Here is a 19,921-nt window from a genome sequence, read left to right as displayed (position 1 = left end):
ATTTGATTGTGAGATATTCTAGATTGGATGAACAAAAGGACTTGAGTTCCTGTACGTTATCACAATCACACCATGAGTAGTTAATCATGAAACATACACTACTGCCTTTCTTCTTCCCGGAGAGTTCTTTATTCCTGTCTGCGTGGTGTACTGAGAACCCAGCTGGCTGTACTGACAGGGAGAGAGAGATGATTCCGGAGAGAGAGAGATGTCTGGAGAGAGAGATGATTCCGTGAAACAGAGTATGTTAATGTCCCTTATATCTCTATTGAAGGAGATCCTTGCCCTGAGGTCGTCTACTTTATTGTCCAGGGACTGAACATTAGCGAGTAAAATACTCAGAAGTGGTGGATGCTGTGCACTTTTCCTGAGTCGCACTAAAAGTCCACTCTGAATACCTCTTCTCCACCAGCGGCATCTTGGAGAAGCCTCTGGGATAAGTAAAATTGCCCTGAGGGGTACGAACAAAGGATCCAATTCAGGGAAGTCGTATTTCTGGTTGTAATGTTGGTGAGTTACCGCCGCTCTGATTTCCAAAAGTTATTTGCGGCTGTATGTAATAACATTAAGAAACGTTCTAGACTAATAATGTAAGAAATAACACACAAATAAACAAAATACAACAAAGTTCCTTAGGAGCTAGAACCAGAGCTGCCATGTCTGTCGGTGCCATGTTTTACTGCTTGTATAGGTGAATTCAACTTCAATTGCGCTGCCTTGGTGTCTTGTTTACAGCGGGCAGCAGAGGGAAAGTGTACAGACAGACACATGCTATAGTCCTAGCTAGGCTACTAAAATGTTGTAGTCTGGCTTCGGTTTTTAAAGCATGTCAATGAATAACCAAAAAACAAAACACCATGCAAAGGAGAAACAAGTAGGCCCATTACAGCAACATTTGAGCAGTAACCTGGGCTGGCAACTCAACTACAATACATTTTGAGTGCACCATTCAGCAATGCTGCATTCAACAGCACCTGTGATCCATGCAGTGCAACAACAAAATTAAATAAGCTGGCTACTATTCCCCATCGTTTATCAGTGCAATTTTGATGGCCAACTAGCTGAAAAGGTTTGAGAGGGTTTATCTAACGTTCCCTAGTTAGAGTTTAGCTTATCTCACACTGGCTAGCATTACATGTTGTGCATAGGCAACTAAGGGAGAGAAGCTACCATTTCAAGGCTGTTTGATCTATAGGAATGTGAAGTTCCCAAATGGAAGAGGACTCCCGGGGTATTTACATATTTGCAGAAATCCATTCAGGTGTATTTTGTAGCTTTTGGCGAATACGATCTAAAATAGATCTAGTGTAGCTCTGATTGGCTATGGCAAACCAGTCTGTGTAGACTCTGGTCCTGCACAAGACAGATGTTGTTATTAGGTTTTATTTACTGCAATATCTATGAATTGTCCAAACGCATGGCTGCTCTATTGATATAGAATCTTCACAAATGCCTTACTGTACGTCATTCCCAAACATTCTATGAATGAATGAAGCCGTGAAAATGACCATATATATAAGTGCTCGCTTGTCCGGAAAAAAAGCTGTCGTATTCTTCCTTGGGTGAATATGAACAGATTTGTATAAGATTCATGTAATGAATACTCAGGGAGAAAAAGGTGTAGTTGCAAACTGTAGTCTGTCTTTTTTATGGCGGTTTTGGAGCAGTGGCTTCTTCCTTGCTGAGCGGCCTTTCAGGTTACGTCGATATAGGACTCGTTTTACTGTGGATATAGATACTTTGTACCTGTTTCCTCCAGCATCTTCACAACGTCCTTTGCTGTTGTTCTGGGATTGATTTGCACTTTTTGCACCAAAGTACGTTCATCTCTAGGAGACAGAACACGTCTCCTTCCTGAGCGGTATGACGGCTGCATGGTCCCATGGTGTTTATACTTGCGTACACTTGTTTGTACAGATGAACGTGGTACCTTCAGCCGTTTGGAAATTGCTCCCAAGTATGAACCAGACTTGTGGAGGTCTTGGCTGATTTCCTTTGATTTTCCCATGATGTCAAGCAAAGAGGCACTGAGTGTGAAGGTAGGCCTTGAAATACATCCGCAGGTACACCTCCAATTGACTCAGAAGCTTCTCATTTTATTGAATTTTCCAAGCTGTTTAAAGGCACAATCAACTTAGTGTATGTAAACTTCTGACCCACTGGAATTGTGATACAGTGAAATATAAGTGAAATAATCTGTCTGTAAACAATTGTTGGAAAAATTACCTGTGTCATGCACAAAGTAGACGACCTAACCGACTTGCCAAAATGATTTGTTTGTTAACAAGAGATTTGTGGAGTAGTTGAATAACGCGTTTTAATGACTCCAACCTAAGAGTATGTAAACTTCCGACTTCAACTGTATATGTTTATCTGTGTACACTTGTCTGTAGGTTGGTGTTGTACCGTACAGCAATATGGGTCAAACTCTCTGGGGCTCATATTTTTCTGAGAGAACTGTAGCCTACACTCTGAGATAATAAAAAGCTCTAGTGAAATTAATTCTGTTCTGTCACACATCCGGAGATGTTGAGAGAATGATATGGGCAGTGAGAGCTGATCTCCTCACACCAACACAGTGTAGCACAACACACTACACCAAACGCTGCTGTCTTGTCCTGTGGCCTTCAGCCTATTGATCTTCTCAGCCAATAACACAGTAATGGCCGATGGGGATTTGTGACTATCATTACATCCTGACCCAACCAGGGTAACGGACGTTATTCTAATCACAGCCCATGTCTGACTGCCACTTCTAACAAATGGCTCCTAATCGAGAAGTCTTTACACGTTATGGCTCTTTTTTATTTTGTATCTATACGTACATCGCCTGACTCGGTCATGTGATTCAAAGACATTGCTTTAACCCTTTGTAGATGGATGTGCCTTTTTTAAGATACACAGTCTCCACAGACAACCACAAATCACAAAAATTGCAATTGACAAAATAATATCTAACATCAAGAAATTTTAGCACCCTCTATACACACTAAAAACATATAGTTCTACAGTATATAGTGGAAAATAAAGGTTATTTGACTTGTAACCATAATGGAACCCTTTGTGGTGCTTTATGGAACCTTTTTTTTGAAGGTTCTATTAAGAACAATATTAAATTGGTTCGAAATGGAACCTGTATGGTGCTATAAATAACCCTTTCCTAAAGTTCTATAAATAACCATTAAAAAAGGTTCTATATAGAACCAAAAAAGGGTTCCACTAAGGTAAGAACACTTTTTGGGGCTACTGCATATAGAGCCCTTTTTTATGATTATTTTATAACCTTTATGGAGAATGGTTCTAGAGAGAAAGTCATTTTTTAGAACCATACAGTTTTTTAAAATTCTGGTTTAATAGCCATATTATACTCTATTGTTAAAATCCCATAGGTTTTATTATTGTGTTTATTAAGAAGTTGAATCAGGTGTGCTAGCTCTGGAACGGCTATGTGTCCCCGAGGAGAGAATTGAGAACTACTCACTTTGTCAACGGTTCTCAAGTCTTTCCAAATACATTGTCACTGGCCATGTAATAGCATAACACATCAGATTAGATCAACGGGAATAACACTCTCACAATTGAACAAAAAGAGCTGTATGCAATCTACGCCCTAAAATATTTGAATGAGCCACCGCCCCTACATTTTATCATTCACTAAAATAGGAGATAACCTTTTTGAACTGAAAAGAACCATTAAAGGGCTCAAAGGGTTCTTTGGGTCAGTATGGTTCCACATAGAACCATCCCCCTTCCCAAAGAACCCCTGAGGAACCCTTATTTGTGTGTGTGTAGTGAGACACCACATAACTTTTCTCACTAGAGAAAATCCTTTGAAAATAATTTGAATAATGCAACTCGTTTTCCACCCACTGAGATGGTTGTTTTGTTAGCATTGTCCCCACTTTTAACATGATGCATACAATCCGGTCTTACATGTTCCAGGTCCCTTGAAAAAATAATTTTCTATTTTCGTTAAGTAGGAGACATCTGCTATGTTCAATCTTCAAACTGAATATCCATCTGTTATGCAGATGTTTTGAGGAAGCATGAGAATGCATTAAAGAATGAGTAGCAGCAGATCCACATACCATCCCACATTATTATCAAGTGAGGCTGAGGCTGAGGTGAGAGAATAAAGAGTATCTTCTGCGATGAAAGAACATACAGTACATTCGGAAAGTATTCAGACCCCTTCACTTTTCCCACATTTTGTTACGTTACATCCTTATTCTAAAATTGATTAAAAATAAATAAATCCTCATCAATCTCATCAATCTACACTACAAAGGGAAGCACAGCCGCGAGCTGCCCAGTGACATGAACCTACCAGACGAGCTAAATCACTTCTATGCTCGCTTCGAGGCAAGCAACACTGAGGCATGCATGAGAGCATCAGCTGTTCCGGATGACTGTGTGATCACGCTCTCCGTAGCCGATGTGAGTAAGACCTTTAAAGAGGTCAACATACACAAGGCTGCGGGGCCAGAAGGATTACCAGGACGTGTGCTCCGGGCATGTGCTGACCAACTGGCAGGTGTCTTCACTGACATTTTCAACATGTCCCTGACTGAGTCTGTAAAACCAACATGTTTCAAGCAGACCACCATAGCCCCTGTGCCCAAGAACGCGGCAGGGTAGCCTAGTGTTTAGCGTTGGACTAGTAACCGAAAGGTTGCAAGTTCAAATCCCCGAGCTGACAAGGTACAAATCTGTCGTTCTGCCCCTGAACAAGGCAGTTTACCCACTGTTCCTAGGCCGTCATTGAAAATAAGAATTTGTTCTTAACTGACTTGCCTAGTTTAAATAAACGTACAATTAAAATGACTACAGACCCATAGCACTCATGTCCGTAGCCATGAAGTGCTTTGAAAGGCTGGGAATGGCTCACATCAACACCATTATCCCAGAAACCCTAGACCCACTCCAATTTGTATACCGCCCAAACAGATCCACAGATGATGCAATCTCTATTGCACTCCACACTGCCCTTTCCCAACTGGACAAAAGGAAGACTTATGTGAGAATGCAATTCATTGACTACAGCTCAGCGTTCAACACCATAGTACCCATAGTACCATAGTGCTCATTACTAAGCTAAGGATCCTGGGACTAAACACATCCCTCTGCAACTGCATCCTAGACTTCCTGACGGGCCGCCCCCAGGTGGTGAAGGTAGGTAGCAACACATCTGCCACGCTGATCCTCAACACTGGAGCTCCACAGGGGTGCGTGCTCAGTCCCCTCCTGTACTCCCTGTTCACCCACGACTGCATGGCCAATCACGACTCCAACACCATCATTAAGTTTGCTGACGACACAACAGTGGTAGGCCTGATCACCGACAACGACGAGACAGCCTATAGGGAGGAGGACAGAGACCTGGCCGTGTGGTGCCAGAATAATAACCTATCCCTCAACGTAACCAAGACTAAGGAGATGATTATGGACTACAGGAAAAGAGGGCCGAGCACGCCCCCATTCTCATCAACGGGGCTGTAGTGGAGCAGGTTGAGAGCTTCAAGTTCCTCGGTGTCCACATCAACAACAAACTAGAATAGTCCAAACCCACCAAGACAGTCGTGAAGAGGGCACGACAAAGCCTATTCCCCCTCAGGAGACTAAAAAGATTTGGCATGGGTCCTGAGATCCTCAAAAGGTTCTACAGCTGCAACATCGAGAGCATCCTGACTGGTTGCATCACTGCCTGGTACGGCAATTGCTTGGCCTCTGAACGCAAGGCACTACAGAGGGTAGTGCGTATGGCCCAGTACATCACTGGGACTAAGCTGCCTGCTGTGACAATACAGAGGCGGATGCAAGATGCAAGCAACGATGGTTTAATGAATACAGTTCACAGCAGCAACAGGACAGACAGACTGTACTCAGACGGAATCCGACCCAGGGACTAGGGCGCATCTTCCTATGATAGCGTGCTGAGAAATCCAGGGGAGTGTGTCTGGATGGGTAGGAAGGAGCACAGCAGATAATCCACACAAGGGCGGCGAGAGATGAGCACGGACACACGACACAACCTCAGGGAAGTAACAACGATCTGACAACAAGAAACACTGGTTACAGAACATATAAAGGGAAGATAAGTGATTCCAGCTGGCGCAGACAATCAGGCCGAGATTGGGAACCACGCCCACACAAACACGGGAGAGAGAGAGAGAGAGAGAGAGAGAGAGAAAGAGAAAGAGAAAAGGAGGCAGTGGATTCATGAACCGTGACAATACCCCCCCCCCCTAGGAACGCCTCTTGGCATTCCCAGGCGAATTTACCTGTCGATTGAAATCATCGATAAGGGAGTGATCCAGAATGTCCCTAGCAGGTACCCAACTTCTCTCCTCCGGGCCGTAACCCTCCCAGTCCACCAGGTACTGGAATCCGCGTCCCCTCCTTCTAGAGTCCAAAATACGATTGACAGAAAAGGTGGGTTCCCCATCAACAAGTCGTGGCGGCGGGGGAACCGGGACCGGCGGGTTAATGCGTGCCTGAAACACAGGTTTTATTTTAGACACATGAAAGGTAGGATGAATTCTCCTATACGCCGGAGGAAGCTTGAGCCGGACCGCCACCGGACTAATGATCCTGGTGACTTTGAACGGGCCGATAAATTTGGGGGCAAGCTTGTTCGAAACGGATCGGAGTGGAATGTTCTTAGTAGAAAGCCACACTCTTTGGCCAACGACGTATACCGGAGGCTTTGATCGGTGGCGATCGGCCTTAGCCTTGGTGCGCGCCCCTACCCGGAGAAGAGTCTCACGGGCTCTGCTCCATGCGTGACGGCACCTCTGGATGAAAGCGTGAGCGGAGGGAACAGTGACCTCGGACTCCGTACTGGGAAAGATAGGTGGCTGGTAACCTAAACTACACTCAAACGGAGAGAGACCCGTGGCTGCCACTGGCAACGAATTGTGAGCGTACTCAACCATAGAGAGTTGTTGACTCCAGGAAGAGGGATTCTTAGAAACCAAACATCGCAACACTCTCTCCAAATCTTGGTTGGCCCTCTCCGTTTGACCGTTGCTCTGGGGATGAAACCCTGAAGACAGGCTGACACTCGCTACCTACAAAACTCTTGCCAAAACTTGAACACAAATTGGGGCCCCCTGTCAGAAACTATGTCCATCGGCAGGCCATGTAAGCGAAAGACGTGATCCACGACAGTTACCGCTGTCTCCTTGGCAGATGGTAATTTAGGCAAGGGAATAAAATGAGCCGCCTTCGAGAACTGGTCCACCACGGTCAAAACAACCGTCTTGCCCTGGGAGGGCGGGAGGGCGGTAACAAAATCTAGCGCGATGTGGGACCAGGGTCTCGAAGGGACCGACAGCGGTTGGAGTAACCCATCTGGGGGTCGATTAGAAGTCTTCCCAGTGGCACAAACCGAGCAAGCCAAGACAAAACTGTGAATGTCACGAGCCATCAGTGGCCACCAAAAGCGTTGCTTAACCAAAAAGCTAGTGCGGCTGACTCCTGGATGACACGCTACGTTGGAGCAATGCCCCCACCGAATAACATCGGACCGACACCCTCCGGCACAAACAACCGATTAGGCGGGCAACCGGGCGGAGCGTTACCCCTTCTAAGGCCGTTTTGACCCTCGATTCAACCTCCCATGTGAGTGTGGAGACCACTAGGGTCCCGGGTAGGATGCACTCGGGAGTGGATGGGCGTTCGGAATGGTCAAAAATGCGAGAAAGGGAATCGGGTTTGACATTCTTGGAACCCGGGCGATACGAGAGAGAAGTCAAAACGTCCGAAAAAGAGTGCCCACCGCGCCTGCCTGGAGTTGAGTCGCTTGGCGGTTCTGATATATTCAACATTTTTGTGATCGGTCCAAACTATAAAAGGTACCCCCGAACCCTCTAACCAATGGCGCCACTCCTCCAGTGCTAACTTCACTGCCAACAACTCTCTGTTGCCAATGTCGTAGTTGCGTTCCGCAGGTGATAACCGATGGGAAAGGAACGCGCAAGGGTGCATCTTGTCGTCAGAAGAGGAACGTTGGGAAAGTACCGCACCTACCCCCACCTCTGAAGCGTCCACCTCCACCGCGAACTGACGCGAGGGATCGGGAGCTATGAGGATGGGAGCCGAAACAAAGCGGCTCTTGAGTTTGGCGAATGCAGCCTCGGCTGTATCGGACCACCTGAACGTCACTCTGGGGGAGGTTAAGGCGGTAAGAGGAGCGACTATCTGGCTAAAGTTGCGAACGAAACGCCGGTAGAAATTGGCGAATCCCAGAAACCTCTGTAGGGCCTTACGGGAATCTGGGCTTGGCCAATCCACCACAGCCTTAACCTTGTCAGGATCCATGCGAATACCTTCAGTCGAGACGATGTAACCAAGAAATGGAACGGATTATGCATGAAAAATGCATTTCTCCGCCTTGACAAAAAGTCCATTCTCCAACAACCTCTGAAGCACTCGTCTGACGTGCTGAACGTGTTCCTGGAGAGAAGAAGAAAAAATCAGTATGTCATCCAGGTAAACATATATGAACTGATCAATCATATCTCTCAGCACGTCATTGACGAGTGCCTGGAAAACCGCTGGGGAGTTGGATAGCCCAAAAGGCATGACCAAATATTCGAAGTGCCCTCTGGGGTGTTAAACGCGGTCTTCCATTCGTCCCCCCTTATGCGAACCAAATGATATGCATTACGTAAATCCAACTTAGTGAACACGGATGCTCCCTGTACCCTTTCAAAGGCTGAGGACATCAACGGTAAGGGATAGGTATTCTTCACTGTGATGTTATTCAACCCACGGTAATCAATGCAAGGACGCAGAGATCCGTCCTTCTTCGCCACAAAGAAGAACCCCGCCCCCGCTGGAGAAGAGGAAGGACGAATGAATCCAGATGCCAGAGAATCAGAGATGTATCTCTCCATAGCCTCCCTCTCAGGAACAGAGAGTGAATATAACTTGCCTTTAGGCGGAGACTCACCTGGCAATAATTCTATTGCACAGTCATAGGGACGATGCGGAGGAAGAGAAGCAGCACGGGACTTACTGAACACCTCCTTCAGGTCGAGGTATTCAACGGGCACGTTAGACAAATCCACTGCCTCCTCTAGAAACACAGAATCAGACACAGACGAACAAGCAGACACTAAACAGGACTCAAGACACTTGTTACTCCACATGGATATAGAGTTATGACCCCAGTCAACTCTGGGGTTGTGTTGGGTGAGCCAAGGGTGGCCGAGAACTAATGGTGCAAGGGGTGAGTCCATGAGTAGAAATGATAGTGTCTCAGTGTGATTGCCAGAAGTGATGAGTGTGATCGGTTCAGTGGTGTGAGAAATGTTGGGGAGTTCTTGACCATTGAGAGCGTTGACGGATATCTTGTGCGTGAGTGAGGTGATAGGAATCTGGAGTTTGTGAGCAAGCTTGAAGTCCATGAAATTACCCTCTGCTCCTGAGTCCAGTAAGGCTTGGGTGTCGTGCGTGTGGGTGGCCCATCTTAGTCTTACCGGGAGGAGAGTAGATGATGAGGTCTTCTCTGTGGTGACACCACCCGATAGTAGCCTCATGCTTACTACCGGGCCTAATCTTTTACCGGGCAGGAGTGGATAAAGTGGCCCGCTCTACCACAGTAGAGACAGAGTCCTTGGGATCTCCGCCTCTCCCTCTCTTCCCGGGAGAGACGAGCTCTCCCCAGCTGCATGGGTTCGTGAGCGGAGGCTGAACTGGCCGTGTTCCCGCCGCTGGCATGCCAGCCCTCCGTGTCGTTATACGGTCTGTTAGGGCATGCTCGGCGGCCAACACGACTCAGACGAGCATCGACCCTCAAGGCTAGTTCCACTAGTCCATTTAAACTCCTGGGAAGGTCCAGAACATAAATCTCCTTCTGGATCCGGTCCTCCAGCCCATGCAGGAACATGTCCCACTGCGCCTCCTCGTTCCACTGACACTCTGCGGCCAGAGTGCGGAATTGGATGGAGTATTCCGATACTGAACGGTCTCCTTGGCGAAGGTCAGCGAGTAGTCTGGCCGCCTCCCTACCCGCCACGGCCCGATCGAAGACCCTTCTCATCTTCTCGGAGAGTGTCTGGAAAGAGGTGCAGCATGGGTCCTGGTTCGCCCACACCGCCGTTCCCCAAAGAGCCGCTTTGCCTGATAGCAGTGTGAGTACGAATGCTACCTTAGACTGTTCACGGTTGAAGGTCCGTGGCTGCAACGAGAAATGCATGGAACATCTCATAAGAAAAGCTCTGCAATAGTCAGGATCACCTGAATAACCCTCTGGTGTCGGTAGCCGTGGCTCTAGCTGGGAATCCGGCTCTGGCGGGGCGGGTTGAACTGCCGGTGTAGGTGGCGCAGCGAGACCCCTCAGATGTTGTAATTGTTGGGTCAGCTGGGATACCTGCGTCGCAAGGGCTTGTACTGCCCGACCTGTGCTGGAGATGTTCTCCTCTTGTTGATCCATTCTCGTGATACTGCAGGAAATTAATTCGGTCAGACTCGTTGAACTCGCTGCATCCATGGTCTGGTCAGATCGTTCTGTGACAATACAGAGGCGGATGCAAGATGCAAGCAACGATGGTTTAATGAATACAGTTCACAGCAGCAACAGGACAGACAGACTGTACTCAGACGGAATCCGACCCAGGGACTAGGGCGCATCTTCCTATGATAGCGTGCTGAGAAATCCAGGGGAGTGTGTCCGGATGGGTAGGAAGGAGCACAGCAGATAATCCACACAAGGGCGGCGAGAGATGAGCACGGACACACGACACAACCTCAGGGAAGTAACAACGTTCTGACAACAAGAAACACTGGTTACAGAACATATAAAGGGAAGATAAGTGATTCCAGCTGGCGCAGACAATCAGGCCGAGATTGGGAACCACGCCCACACAAACACGGGAGAGAGAGAGAGAGAGAGAGAGAGAGAGAGAGAGAGAGAGAAAGAGAAAGAGAAAAGGAGGCAGTGGATTCATGAACCATGACAGCCTGCCATCCAGGACCTCTACACCAGGAGGTGTCAGAGGAAGGCCCTAAAAATTGTCAAAGACCCCAGCCACCCCAGTCATAGACTGTTCTCTCTACTACCGCATGGCAAGCGGTCTTGGACAAAAAGGCTTCTCAACAGTTTTTACCCCCAAGCCATAAGACTCCTGAACAGGTTATCAAATGGATACCTGGACTATTTGCATTGTGTGCCTCCCCCAACCCTTCTTTTTACGCTGCTGCTACTCTCTGTTTAACATATATGCATAGTCACTTTAACTATACATTCATGTACATACTACCTCAATTGGCCCGACCAACCAGTGCTCCCGCACATTGGCTAACCGGGCTACCTGCATTGTGTCCTGCCAACCACCACCCGCCAACCCCTCCTTAACGCTACGGCTACTCTCTGTTCATCATATATGCATAGTCACTTTAACCATATCTACATGTACATACTACCTCGATCAGTCGACTAACCAGTGTCTGTATGTAGCCTCGCTAATTTATAGCCTTTTTTGCACTATTGGTTAGAGCATGTAAGTAAGCATTTCACTGTAAGGTCTACACCTGTTGTTTTCGGCGCACGTGACAAATAAACTTTGATTTGATTGATTTGATTTGATTTGAATACCCCATAATGACAAAGCAAAACCCGTTTTTTAAAAACATTTTTCAAATGTATTAATAAAAATAAATAAAAAAATACCTGATTTACATAGTATTCAGTCCCTTTGTGGGACTAGAAATTGAGCTCAGGTGCATCTTGTTTCCATTGATCACGCTTTAGATGTTTCTACAACTTTATTGGAGTCCACCTGTGGTAAATTCACTTGATTGGACATGATTTGGAAAGGCACACACCTGTCTATATATAAGGTCTCGCAGTTGACAGTGCATGTCAGAGCATAAACTAAACCATGAGGTCTAAGGAATTGTTCATAGAGCTCTGAGACAGGATTGTGTAGAGGCACAGATCTGGGGAAGGGTACCAAAACATTTCTGCAGCATTGAAGGTCACCAAGAACACAGTGGCCTCCATCATTCTTAAATGGAAGAAGTTTGGAACCACCAAGACTCTTCCTAGAGCTGGTCACCTGGCCAAACTGAGCAATCGGGAGAGAAGGGACTTGGTCAGGGAGGTGACCAAGAACCCGATGGTCACTCTTACAGAGCTCCAGAGTTCCTCTGTGGAGATGGGAGAATCTTCCAGAAGGACAACCATCTCTGTATCACTCCACCAATCAGGCCTTTATGGTAGAGTGGCCAGACGGAAACCACTCCTCAGTAAAAGGCACATGATAGCCCGCTTGGAGTTTGCAAAAACGCACCTAAAGGACTCTGCCCATAAGGACTCTTTGGCCTGAAAGCCAAGCATCACGTCGGGAGGAAACCTGGCACCATCCCTACGGTGAAGCATGGTGGTGGCAGCATCATGCTGTGGAGATGTTTTTCAGTGGCAGGGACTGGGAGACTAGTCAGGATGGAAGGAAAGATGAACAGAGAAAAGTACAGAGACCCTTGATGAAAACCTGCTCCAGAGCACTCAGGACCTCAGACTGGGGCGAAGGTTCACCTTCCAACAGGACAATGACTCTAAGCACACAGCCAAGACAATGCAGGAGTGGCTTCGGGAATATCCTTGAGTGGCCCAGCCAGAGCCTGGACTTGAACCCGATCTAACATCTCTGGAGAGACCAGAAAATAGCTGTGCAGTGAAGGTCCCCATCCAACCTGACAGAGCTCGAGAGGATCTGCAGAGAATAATGGGAGAAACTCCCCAAATACAGGTGTGCCAAGCTTGTAGTGTAATACCCAAGAAGACACAAGGATGTAATCGCTGCCAAAGGTGCTTCAACAAAGTACTGAGTAAAGGGTTTGAATACTTATGTAAATGTGATATCAGTTTTTTATTTTTAATGCCTTTGCAAACATTTCTAAAACACCGTTTTTGTTTTGGCATGACGGGGTATTGTTTGTAGATTGATGAGAGAGAAAAAATGATTTAATCAATTTTAGAATAAGTCTTTAACGTAACAAAATGTGGAAAAGTGAAGGGGTCTGAATACTTTCTGAATGCACTGTATATACATATCATCCTTTCTAGGGAGTTTTTCCTAGCCACCGTGCTTTTACACCTGCATTGCTTGCTGTTTGGGGTTTTAGGCTTGGTTTCTGTACAGCACTTTGAGATATCAGCTGATGTACGAAGGGCTATATAAATAAATTTGATATGATTTTGATTTGATTTGATCCATTTGATCATTTCATCTGACATTAAAAAGTGTGACTAATAAATAGTAGTAACTGTGTTATTGTCCAACAATGTTAGTGTCTGATGAGGTAACTTTTCTCCATATCTGCCCTCTAATGCTAAATAGATGGAAAATTACAGTAAGACACAAAAGTTGGAAAAGTGAAAAAACATCATTATGCGCAATTGTAATCCAATTAGCAATTAAAATATAGAAATACAGTTCAAAGCACTGTATGTAAAATAAATGTATTCTAATCTTCAATTGGCCAGTAATTTAGAAATACATACATGAAGGCTCGAATTGAATAAATGTGAAAAACATGAATATTATTAAAGTGCTACACATTGAAATGTCAGGCTTTGTAGCCTCTCTGGTCAAAGTCAAAAGTTATAATGGTTGGCTACTCATCTATTTTCTCCCTCTTCTTCTTCTGCTGTCAATTTCAAAGGGAAAGTGACATAAACAGATTTGTATTATATCATGGCACTGGTGGTGTTATGAGTGCTTTATGAAGGCTTCATGGAAGTCCGACTTATAATGTTCCCTTCTGATTGTCTGTTGTGTCATGCCATTATAACAGACATGGTTTTTAACAAATGGAAATACCACAATACACAAAAACCACACAGAAGGAATTTGTAACTACAAAATCATCGCAACGAGAGATGGTTTTGCACTTTAATAGATGAGCCCGCAAAGGCATCCAACAAGCTCCAGATTTCCTCATATTTTTTCTCTTTATTGAGTTACACTACCATCTGAGTGGCTAATTCTGTTTGCTGACACATATTTGAATAGTCTGCCTCATCCTTGGAGAAGTACAGTTAGTGAAAAGTTAACATGCCAAAAGAGTGCTTCTGACAGTCCCTGTGGCTCCCAGACACATCCAATGCTGCCAGAGGAAGTCAGTACGATTTTGGAAGCCCACTCTCTGTCCACAACCATTCTCATCTAGAATGAACCAGAGGGTCCCATCGCATGCCATTCGACAAAAACAAATGCAAAGACCTGACATCAGAATACACTCCAACATGTCGAATATTAGATAAGCAAACAGATAAATATATTTATTTACGTTAAAAAATAAAGAAAAGCAATCTATAGGTTATTGTCTTCAATAAACACTGCAATACAATACTGAAGCAAAACACATTTTTTCTTGGGATAGCTAGCTAGCATCAAACTGAGGTTGGCATTGGCTCCTCTTTGAATTTAAAACATTACATTTACTCAAACTAGAAACAGCAAATACTGCATCTAATCACAATGGAAAAATGTGCAACTGAAATGTGCACAGAGCACATGTTTACTTTACTTAGCTTTGCTTGGCAGAAAGACTCATACCTGGTTGTCAATCATGTGGCAGATATCCATATTCTGTCATATTGATCACTATAGCAACTGGAGACATTTCATGAATCCTGAAATATCTAAAAGCCATCCATCCGCTCCAATTATAGGTCAATTTCTCCACCCCGGCAATCAAATTAAGTAGTCAGTTCCAGAAATGAATGAGAATTCATTCGACAAATCTAAGAGAGGAAAATGATTTTACCAAAGCTATCCTCACAGTCACAGTAAAGGGAATTGGTACAAAGTAAATTCAACAACTTACAGCGTAGGCTATAGCAAAATGATGCAACCGGAGATGGGGGGGTTAAATAAAGCCCAACAGTGGGATACACTGCAGGCTTATTCATGTGCACCCTCATTACAAGCCTATCGCTGTGACCTTACAATAGTGCCCCAAGTGAACAGCAACTAAGAGAGGAGATATAACACTGTCAAGTGCCATTCATTAACTTTTTTTATACCACAGCTACAACACAAGGTAGAGAGAAGCATCTTTGCCAGAGGAATGTGGAATTGTCATTTCAGAGAAATATTAACATACAGTTTTCCAACAGAACAACAGCAACCTCTGTTGAATAGTATCCAAAGGATCGATAAGCATTTCCTACAGATGATAACTGTGATATTCTCAATGACATTATTTCAAGTCTTTTGTGAAATATCCCAGCTATAGACAGACATGACAAGTTTACTGCGTGTCTTCGTATACATTAAACATTTGTACCTGTGTACCATTGTGCTTTGTGTCAAGATAACTGCTATGCAGTTTAGACATAATGTTTCTCAATTTAGTGTAGACTTGGCTGACCCTAACCTCTTCTTTTTAAATGCTCTTAACGTACACACTTGACTAGTGTACTGTGCATGACAAAACAAAATATCACTTCTATCTACTACAGTGTAGGTAACTCACAAAAAAAGTGATATAACAGAGAACTGAATCTGTCATTTTGATTATTAGGCTATACAGCAATTGCTGCAACAACCACCTCTTTGGAATATCCACGGCTTCATCTGAAAGGAACTGGGGCTTGTATAATAGTCCAACTTTCTTTGACAATCATAGTGGTGTGAATTTCTTTTGCATACAAAAGATAGTATATCCGGACAGGAAAGAATTAACAGATAAACTGTAAAAGATCAACCATATTTTGAATCTTTAACAATTACTCCAGCTTAAAATAAGCTGTATATCCTCAGGCTCTGAAATAACTATGCCACTTAAAAGCTCATAAAGCTGACATTGACACACAACAGTAATGTAATGTTTTCATGCGGTTTTCATTCAGTGTTTTTCTGGAATTGTTCTCATCAATTTGACCCAACCCTATACCCTACCATCAGCAAAGCCATGTGCAGTGACAGCTCAGAAGACATGTGTGGGATGATTGTCTTCTAATGTTATAGCAATTCGCCTACAATCAATGTAATAAATTACATAGGCATCAAGCCAATGTCACTGTGGATATAGCCCCCAAGTCGGTGCAGTAGCCGCTCATAATACATTGAGAGGGGGGAGGGGGGGGGGGGCAGTGCCCTCCATATGTGTCGTTAATTAAATGAAATATATTGCCATCATTTAGTGTCGTGGTACTCACACGCATGTGTGACGGAGAAGCTGTTGGAGGATTCGAGGTTGTCTACATTATAATTGAGATGGAAAGGTTTCTCCGTCACATTCTGATTGGTATTATATAGCTGAACAGCGAACCTGAAGGCGCTGTGCTCCTGCACTGTAGAGCGCATAAAAGCCCACCTATAAAGGAAAGAGGAGAGGAGAATGGGAAGAATTGCATAGGTTAGTTCCTCTTATTCCGTTTCATGAAAACATAGTATGACATCAATATCAGCCCTTATAATTTATTTTCTATCACTGACGACAAATGATCAGTCCTATTTTACGCACCAAGGTATTTCACATTACTAAATGGATGAACATCGCTTAATCTAGAATAAACATCAACCAATTAATTATACTGTGATTCATGTATTAATGTCAAATCTATACTGGCCAGTGAAGTGGTGGAAAGTTCTGCATGAAGATACTTAAATAGGCAAGTATGTGAAACTTTTGGTGATTTATTTTACCCTCCCCCACTCTTAAACGCATTGTTTGTCATAGCTAGTCTGCTACCTCTCTTTAGGGTATGACTGATGAACTTGACAATGAATTATGCAAATAATAATCAGTGCAAATGAAGTCAACACCACACAAGCTTTTAATGTACATTTATCTCGTTTTCTTTTTATGCTAAAGAAAAAACATTTGAGTAATTTCAAATATAACTTACCTATATTTATCTGGTTTGGAAACGCTCCATGCGATTTACCAAAAAGCCACACACAAAAAAGGACAGTCGCTATTATGCGATGGCCCATTTTATCAGACCTCTGAATTTAACTCCTCAAACGAATCTGATATAGGGAAACCATGTAGGTACACAAGCCTATTCGCAGAGAAAATCCGCCAGATGTGCAAGGAGCTCTCAGCCTCTCACTGTGGACTACGAGTGACATACATTGAACTGCGAGCCGAACTGCAGCAGAGCGAATCTTCTTCCGTTGAGAAAAAAGGCACAGACTTTCTCAAAGATGGTTGCGGAGCGAGAAGATTATATTTTTGTGAATAAGGATCCAATTGAGCCAGCAGGGGGACGTTGATTATACTTGATCTGACGTTGAATTATAACAGCATCCTCGCCATGCCGCCACTGCAGACATGTGGGCTGGGAAGAATCAGCGCGGACACAGCTATACAGTGTTTGTCTGCATGGTGCACAGACAAAGCGAGTCCAGATATGATGGTATCTACTCTGTAGTCAAGTGGGCTAGTTGAGGGAAAGTGACATTTTTGGTATTCTTTAGTGCATGTTCTATAGCCTATCTGCTGAAGATGTAATGATTATATATGAAAAAATAAGCATTAGGCTATGTGACTTTCCTAAATATATGACAGTTAAATTAAATGGATGCCAGGCAAATTGGTGACCATTTATTTAATCTCCTGTGTAATTGGTCTCTGGAGATATTCCTGAAGACATGACAAGTTGTTTTATCTCCTGAACTAAACCTGTAAGTAACCCAGGCCCAGCCCAGGTGTTAGGTAGACTTCAAGTCCTATGAGTAAGTCAAATATATTTTCCATCAAAATAGTTCCTATGACAATGAAAGTGAATGAGTGCCACTTCAGGTTTTCATTAAAATAATTCCTCCCATGATTGCAGTCGTCTGCGCTGCCTGCCTGTCAGTATCTTTGGAGCGAATGTGATTGAGTCTGTCAGTTATTCATTCTGGGGTTACTGTGTAATGTGAAACAGGTGCTGCTGCAGGGCCCTATCAGACCCACGCCATCCGACCCCTTTTCATCAAGCCAATCTATGCCTCCAGTCACAGGCAGGCACCAAGAGAAAAGGGATGTGATGTTCCATCCTGGGGAGTGAAATCCCTCCCAGCGCCGGAGAGCTCTCGCCTCCAGCAGGTTGGAAATGTTCATTAGTATTGCAGAGGAGTTTCACACTGATGCTTGCTGAGGGACTTGGTGCAGTTATAAAGGTATCAATCATCTTCTATAACCTCTATACAGTACATACTGTAGCATACAACCACTCAATACACTAAATATACAAAACATGAAGAACACCTGCTCTTTCCATGACATACACAGACCAGATGAATCCAGGTGAAAGCTATGATCCCTTATTGATGTGTAGATGAAGGGAAGGAGACAGGTTAAAGAAAGAGGGGGGGGCGGTGCAACTAAATATTAGGAATGTTTGTATGTTGGTATACTCAGTGTATACTGTGGTTCATGTGATCCTTCAAAACAATGATAATTCACACTCTAGCACAGCTATATCAACCCACTGTAGCCTGGCTATGAATAAGGAGATATAGATTACATTATTGAAGCTCTTTGTTCAGAGAGTCCGTGTGTACTGTTGGAGAGCCAAGGGCAAGTCAGCTAATCATTACCGCTTTCTGTTAGGAAGAGGCTGATGCAGACCCAGCCTAGCAGAACAGGTCAGACTGTATTGACCCAGATTAATCAGAGGGATTTAATGCTTGGCATTACAACTCTGATGTTAATTTACAGTTAACTCACTGTAGTAGGGCCAGAGCAGTGGTGATGTGCTGCACAAATGTTGGGTGATTTCCTTCCGGGACTAAAAGTGATTTTGCTTTAGAACATGTACACTGGGTGTACAAAACATTAGGAACACCACCCAAATGACATCCAGCCAACTTGACACAACTGTGGGAAGCATTGGAGTCAACATGGGCTAGCATCCCTGTGGAACGCTTTTGACACCTTGTAGAGTCCATGCCCCAAGAAGTGAGGCTGTTCTGACGGGAAAAGGGTGTGTAACTCAATATTAGGAAGGTCAATATTAGGAAGGTGTTCCTAATGTTTTGTACACTCTGCCTCTGTAAGACCTCACAGATTTGATGAACTACACATTCTACTTTCGGCTCGGCTGTGTACAATTATTACATTTGTTCCTGTGCGCTCAAAAACAAACTCAGACTTAATTTGACTGAGCTTGTGGCAAAGCTGGCGCTTCACGTTCACTGAGGTGTGTATGTCATCAGGATGAGAGCCATCAGAGACAAACTCATCCAGATATAATATACAGGACCCCTGATGAGGATGCTACTATTTCTGAAACATCTCAGCAGGGAAGAATAGGGAGAACAAGGAAACCATGGTCAAGCTAAATAGAATGGGAAGGGAAAATAGTGGAGCAAGAGGAGATGAGACAGGCAGTCAGGGGGAGATGCAGCATGACATTAAGGCCTGTCTGTGCTCACACACTCTCTGAAGACATGAAAATGTGCTTTAGCTTTTTAAACAATGAGCAGCCAGCTGAGTATTCTTTCCATGCAATAGTGAATTCACGATCTAAATCAGGGATGGGCAACTTTTATTGGGGTTAGGGCCACAAAAAACTTGAACTCATCATGGGGGGCCGCATCGTGCCATTCTACACATTTTGTCATGGGGTGTAGAGAAAATGTTGAAGCTAGTTTGCTTCAATTATATACATTTTGCCATGGGGCGGAGAGAAGATTTGGCAATTTTATAACTAATTTCATGCACATTTTTACGTTTAAAAGTTCATTTTGTTCAATCTTACTCCTTTTGCCATGCGGCGGAGAGGAAAAGTAGCAGTTTTACGGCTAATTTCATGCAATTCTACTAATTTTGCCATAGGGTGGAGAGAAATGTTAACAGTTTTGAAAATGATATCTGAGTGAGACTGACTAACAAAATCAATGGGGGCACCTGGGGCTCTAATTCGACCTTGATTACTACAAGTTTAGAAAGCTGATCTCTAGACTAA

General features: G+C 44.2%; 1 protein-coding gene across 1 annotated transcript in view; it reads right to left on the bottom strand.

Annotated features, from left to right (window-relative positions):
- LOC115105655 (glutamate receptor 3-like) overlaps window positions 1–17,339 on the bottom strand; it is a 127,653-nt gene extending 110,314 nt beyond the window's left edge. Inside the window, exons 1-2 of the mRNA XM_065007382.1 lie at window positions 16,867–17,339; window positions 16,178–16,335 (exon numbers count right to left, since the gene is read on the bottom strand). Of these exons, the coding sequence (XP_064863454.1) occupies window positions 16,178–16,335; window positions 16,867–16,958 (250 nt within the window). The 5' untranslated portion in view covers window positions 16,959–17,339. The remainder of the gene's footprint in view (window positions 1–16,177; window positions 16,336–16,866) is intronic.
- Window positions 17,340–19,921: the final 2,582 nt, after the last annotated feature.

Source organism: Oncorhynchus nerka, linkage group LG22, assembly GCF_034236695.1.
Source record: "Oncorhynchus nerka isolate Pitt River linkage group LG22, Oner_Uvic_2.0, whole genome shotgun sequence".
NCBI classification, from domain to species: Eukaryota; Metazoa; Chordata; class Actinopteri; order Salmoniformes; family Salmonidae; genus Oncorhynchus; species Oncorhynchus nerka.
The sequence above is the reverse complement of the archived record's forward strand: the minus strand, read 5'-3'. Positions and strand labels throughout refer to the sequence as shown.